This window comes from Staurois parvus, unplaced genomic scaffold, assembly GCF_062004578.1.
Source record: "Staurois parvus isolate SC_StPar_1 unplaced genomic scaffold, SC_StPar_1.0 ptg000485l, whole genome shotgun sequence".
Lineage (NCBI taxonomy): Eukaryota > Metazoa > Chordata > Amphibia > Anura > Ranidae > Staurois > Staurois parvus.
In genome coordinates, this window is record NW_028318281.1 from 520,422 (window position 1) to 526,627 (window position 6,206).

Here is a 6,206-nt window from a genome sequence, read left to right on the forward strand (position 1 = left end):
CTCAAATATAGAATTTGATGCTGCAAATATGTCTCCTGTATCCTGACTGTCTTCCCACATGGAAGAAAACTATATTTGAAATATATTTTTAAAATATTCTTCTCAAATATATTGACATATATTTGAAATGCTACAATTTTGGCCGTATTCAATATATTTTTATATATATATATATATATATATATATATATATATATATATATAATTATATATTATTATTATACAGGATTTATAGCGCGCCAACAGTTTGCTCAGCGCTTACACACATATATATACAGTTGTGTTCAAAATAATAGCAGTGTGTTGAAAAAAGTGAATAAAGCTGAAAATCCTTCTAATAGCTTTTATATCCATCCACACAAATGCATTGGGAACACGACACATTCTATTCCAAATCACAACATGAAGAAAAATACATCAAATTTGTGTTGTTCCTCTAAAAAAATTGAAGAAAAGTGAATATTAGACGGTTCAAAAAAATCGCAGTGTTTGTATTCTTCTTTACAAACTCAAACATTCACTATATAAACTGAGAAATGTTGGAAGATTTTGCTTTCCTTTGAATGACTTCATGAATATTTGGTTGTAGTCGCACTGTTTCTGAGAACTGCTGTACATCTGTGTTGCATGGAGTCACCCAACTTCTGGCCCCTGTGATCAGGTATTCCAGCCCAGGATGATTGGACCACATTCCACAGTTCTTCTCTATTTCTTGGTTTTGCCTCAGAAACGGCATTTTTGATGTCACCCCACAAGTTTTCTATTGGATAAGATCCGGGGATTGGGCTGGCCACTCCATAACGTCACTCTTGTTGGTCTGGAACCAAGATGGTGCACGTTTACTGGTGTGTTTGGGGTCGTTGTCTTGTTGGAACACCCATTTCAAGGGCATTTCCTCTTCAGCATAAGGCAGCATGACCTCTTCAAGTATTCTGATGTATTCAATCTGATCCATGATCCCTGGTATGCGATAAATAGGCCCAACACCGTAGTATGAGAAACATCCCCATATCATGATGCTTGCACCACCATGCTTCACTGTCTTCACAGTGTACTGTGGCTGAATTCAGTGTTTGGGGGTCGTCTGACAAACTGTCTCCGCCCACTAGACCCAAAAAGAACAATCTTACTTTCATCAGTCCACAAAATGTTGGGCCATTTCTCTTTAGGCCAGTCAATGTGCTCTTTGGGAAATTGTAACCTCTTCAGCACATGTCTTTTTTCCAACAGTGGGACTTTGCGGGGACTTCTTGCAGACAACTTGGCTTCACATAGGCGTCTTCTAATTGTAACAGTCCTCACAGGGAACGTCACACCTTCTTTCATCTTCCTGGAGCTGATTGTTGGCTGAGTCCGCGCCATTTTGGCTATTCTTCTATCCATTCCAATGGTAGTTTTTCGCTTTCTTCCACGTCTTTCAGGTTTCGGTTGCCATTTTAAAGCATTTATGATCATTTTAGCTGAGCAGCCGATCATTTTCTGCACTTCTTTATGTTTTCCCCTCTCCAATCAACTTTTCAATCAAGGTACGCTGTTCTTCTGAACAATGTCTGGAACGACCCATTTTCCTCAGAATTTCAGAGAGAAATGTACTGTAACCAGCATGTACAACATTTGCTGCCTTCCTTCCTTAAATAAGGGCAATAATTGCCACCTGTTTTTCAAAGAATGAATGACCTCACTAATAGAACTCCACACTGCTATTATTTTGAACATGTCCCTTTCAATGAGTGATTCAATGACACAGAATCAGCAGCATGCATGTCATGACTGTTGGGTCTGTTGGATTTCTATTACTCTACTACACCTGCTAGTAAATTATTTGACATATCATCTCTACCAAAAACAGTGATTGATCCGGTTAGTGATGTCTGACTGCGATTATTTTGAACACAACTGTATATATATATATATACAGTATATATATACAGTCATGGCCGAAATTGTTGGCACCCTTGATATTTCTCCAGGAAATCATGTATTTCTCACGAAACGTATTGCATTAACACATGTTTTGCTATACACATGTTTATTCCCTTTGTGTGTATTGGGACAAAACAAAAAAAGGGAGGAAAGAAAGCAAATTCGACATAATGTCACACAAACCTCCAAAAATGGGCTGGACAAAAGTATTGGCACCCTTTCACAACTGCGGATAAATAAGAATGTTACAAGCATGTGATGCTCCTGTAAACTCACCTGGGGCAAGTAACAGGTGTGGGCAATATAGAAATCACACCTGAAAGCAGATAAAAAGGAGAGACGTTCACTTAACCTTTGCATTGTGTGTCTGTCTGTGCCACACTAAGCATGGACAACAGAAAGAGGAGACGAGAACTGTCTGAGGACCTGAGAACCAAAATTGTGGCAAAATATCAACAATCTCAAGGTTACAAGTCCATCTCCAGAGAACTAGATTTGCCTTTGTCCACAGTGCGCAACATTATCAAGAAGTTTGCAACCCATGGCACTGTAGCTAATCTCCCTGGTCGTGGACGGATGAGGAAAATTGATGAAAGATTGCAACGCAGAATAGTCCGGATGGTGGATAAGCAGCCCCAAACATGTTCCAAAGACATTCAAGCTGTCCTGCAGGCTCAGGGAGCATCAGTGTCAGCGCGAACTATCCGTCGACATTTAAATGAAATGAAACGCTATGGCAGGAGACCCAGGAGGACCCCACTGCTGACACAGAGACATAAAAAAGCAAGACTACAGTTTGCCAAAATGTACTTGAGTAAGCCAAAAGCCTTCTGGGAAAACGTCTTGTGGACAGATGAGACCAAGATAGAGCTTTTCGGTAAAGCACATCATTCTACTGTTTACCGAAAACGGAATGAGGCCTACAAAGAACAAAACACAGTACCTACGGTAAAATATGGTGGAGGTTCAATGATGTTTTGGGGTTGTTTTGCTGCCTCTGGCACTGGGTGCCTTGACTGTGTGCAAGGCATCATGAAATCTGAGGATTACCAAAGGATTTTGGGTCGCACTGTAGGGCCCAGTGTCAGAAAGCTGGGTTTGCGTCCAAGATCCTGGGTCTTCCAGCAGGACAATGACCCCAAACATACGTCAAAAAGCACTCAGAAATGGATGGCAAAGAAGCGCTGGAGAGTTCTGAAGTGGCCAGCAATGAGCCCAGATCTAAATCCCATTGAACACCTGTGGAGAGATCTTAAAATTGCTGTTGGGAAAAGGTGTCCTTCCAATAAGAGAGACCTGGAGCTGTTTGCAAAGGAAGAGTGGTCCAAAATTCCGGGTGAGAGGTGTCAGAAGCTTATTGATGGTTATAGGAAGCGACTGATTTCAGTTATGTTTTCCAAAGGGTGTGCAACCAAATATTAAGTTAAGGGTGCCAATACTTTTGTCCAGCCCATTTTTGGGGTTTTGTGTGACATTATGTCATATTTGCTTTTCTGCCTCTGTTTTATATTTGTTCCAATACATACAAAGGGAATAAACATGTGTATAGCAAAACATGTGTTAATGCAATACCTTTTTTGTGTGAAATACTTGATTTTCAGGAAAAATATCAAGGGTGCCAACAATTTCGGCCATGACTGTATATATATATATATATATATATATATATACATATATATACTGCATGTTGAAATATGTTTTTATTACAAAATATATGAAAAATATATTACAAAAATACATTTAAAACATACTGCATGTCTTTAAAAATACAAAACTACATTTTTGGAATGCATTTACAAATATATGTAAAAATATATGTTAAAATTACTTTTTTATATGTTAAAAAAATCTGAAGAATATATTTTTAAAAAATATATTTTTTAAATATTTTTCATATATTTTGTAATATATAAAAAACTCATTTCAACATGCAGTATATGTATATATATATATATATATATATATATATATATATATATATATATATATATAAAAATATATTTTCAAATATATTGCATATGGCCAAAATTGTAGCATTTCAAATATATTTTTCTTCCATATGGGTTAAGCATTAGAGAAGAGCAGTGGGGTTGATTTGCTAAAGGCAAATCTACTGTGCACTTCAACTGCAGTTGCTCTAGAGCTTAGTAAATGACGTAAAGCTTCACTTTGCAAAGAATACCCAATCGCATGCAAGGAAAATAAAACAAATAGCATTTCTGGTTGCAATTGATTGGATGATAGAAATCAGCAGAGCTTCCCCTCATTTCACAGCTTCCCTTCAGATCTAAAGCAACTGCACTTGCAGTGCACAGACTATTTGCCTTTAGTAAATCAACCCATATGCAACCAGGAATATTATATGCAAGACCTAAAATCTTGACCGACGGAGGGGAACTTTATTTATTCCTGGTAAACCTAAATCCCTAGAGACAGTACAACACCCTCCATACAACCTCAGACCTTCATATTATACAATCTGTTTGTAACACTTTTTCTGTCACTTCTTGTAGGTTGGTTCAGGGAAGAAAACATGGAGTGCTTCATCAGACTTCGAAGCTCCAACTCAACCAATGAAGTTGGGCTGAATGAATCTGGAGCAATCGACAAACAATCCCAAACTCCTCAACAAGCAAACCCAGATGAAGCCTTGCATCAAAGGTTCTATAGCCTTTGGGTGGCGTTGCTAATTATCAACACATTTATCTTCCTGGCGGGCATAACATTGAACAGTTTGGCCATCTATGTATTCTGTTTTCGAACCAAAGCGAAGACCACCTCTGTTATTTACACCATCAACCTGGTGGTGACAGACCTCTTGGTGGGCCTCTCTCTACCAACACGAATCGTCATGTACTACAGTAATGTAGAGGCCTGTGAAACCTGCTACTTTGTTCACAGCTTCACGTACTTTGTAAACATGTACTGTAGTATTCTTTTCCTGACTTGCATCTGCGTTGATCGCTACATGGCCATTGTGCAAGTCGAAGCCTCACGCAGGTGGAGAAACCCCAACTATGCCAAATGCATCTGCATTATTATTTGGATATTTGCTGTGGTTGTTACTTTCACCATACTGACCACAACGATAAAACACAAACACTGTTGTCTTTTTCAGCTTTTCACGCTGACCGCCTTTGAGTACTTTGTTCCTCTGATAATTATCACTTTCTACACCCTGCGGATCATGTGGGCTTTGTCCAGGTCAACGCTAATGAACCAAAGCCGAGAGAGACGGATGAAGGCGGTACAGCTCCTCATAACGGTGCTGATCATCTTCACAGTTTGTTTCACCCCCATCCATGTTAGTCAAGTGGCCTTCTGTGCCGGCGGTGAGGTGTCTCAGGATGTCATCCTCATTGTGTACCACATCACAGTAACCTTGAGTAGCCTTAATAGTTGTATGGACCCCATCGTCTATTGTTTTGTCACCAACAACTTCCAATCCACCATGAGAAGTATCTTCAGGAAACAACGGCCAGAGCCAATCAGTACGGATATCTTCAGTCTACACAAGAACTCCAAAAGTTCGGGAACAGCTTTCTCGGCTATTTCAAATGCCATAGTGACCTTACCTTTACAAAACAGTAATATTATCTAGTGGGATGGTCACCTTCATTCATTGTTGGACATAGTGGTGGCCTGAGCACTGACCAGGCTAGAACAGATGTTCCTTAGCTTTGGCCACAAAACTGGTTGTAGGGAATCCAAAGTGTTCCCAGGCCTAGTAGGAGGTAATTTGAACTCTAACATTTAAAACTGTAGTCTATGAAAGGTTAGACAGAAGGCGCACTGTAGAAATGGCTGAGTTTTCAGTTTTAAAAAAGAATTTTCAGTTCCAAAAAAGTTCAAAAGATGCATTCCTATGAATATTCTGTTTGTACATACAGGTGTAAAAGGTGAAATGTAGTTCTTTCAAGATTTTTTGTCTTCTTTTTTTTTTTTCATATTGGTGATTAATTATGATATATGCACCCCTAAACATTTAAAACAAAACTGCAATAAATTATTTGTCCTTACTGAAAGATCTAGTGATGCATTTTATGAATCATTGTCTGGATTTAGGAAAAATAATATATTTTAGATCAGCCATTCCCAACCAAGGTTCCTCCAGATGTTGCTAGGGGTTCCTTGAACTGTAGCTGATCAACCTCTCATTTGATGGTATCTGCATAATTCTGGGGGTCAATGCTACTTGGTAGAGCCAGCTGCATGAACCTAAAGCTGTATGTAAGGGGGGCATTCTGACCACCACTGCAGGGGGAACATTCTTCAAACTTGCC

General features: G+C 39.0%; 1 protein-coding gene across 1 annotated transcript in view; it reads left to right on the forward strand.

Moving 5' to 3' along the window:
• Positions 1-5,948, forward strand: part of GPR20 (G protein-coupled receptor 20) — a 96,753-nt gene extending 90,805 nt beyond the window's left edge. Inside the window, exon 3 of the mRNA XM_089689533.1 lies at positions 4,437-5,948. Coding sequence (XP_089545659.1) covers positions 4,457-5,524 — 1,068 coding nt within the window. The 5' untranslated portion in view covers positions 4,437-4,456 and the 3' untranslated portion in view covers positions 5,525-5,948. The remainder of the gene's footprint in view (positions 1-4,436) is intronic.
• Positions 5,949-6,206: the final 258 nt, after the last annotated feature.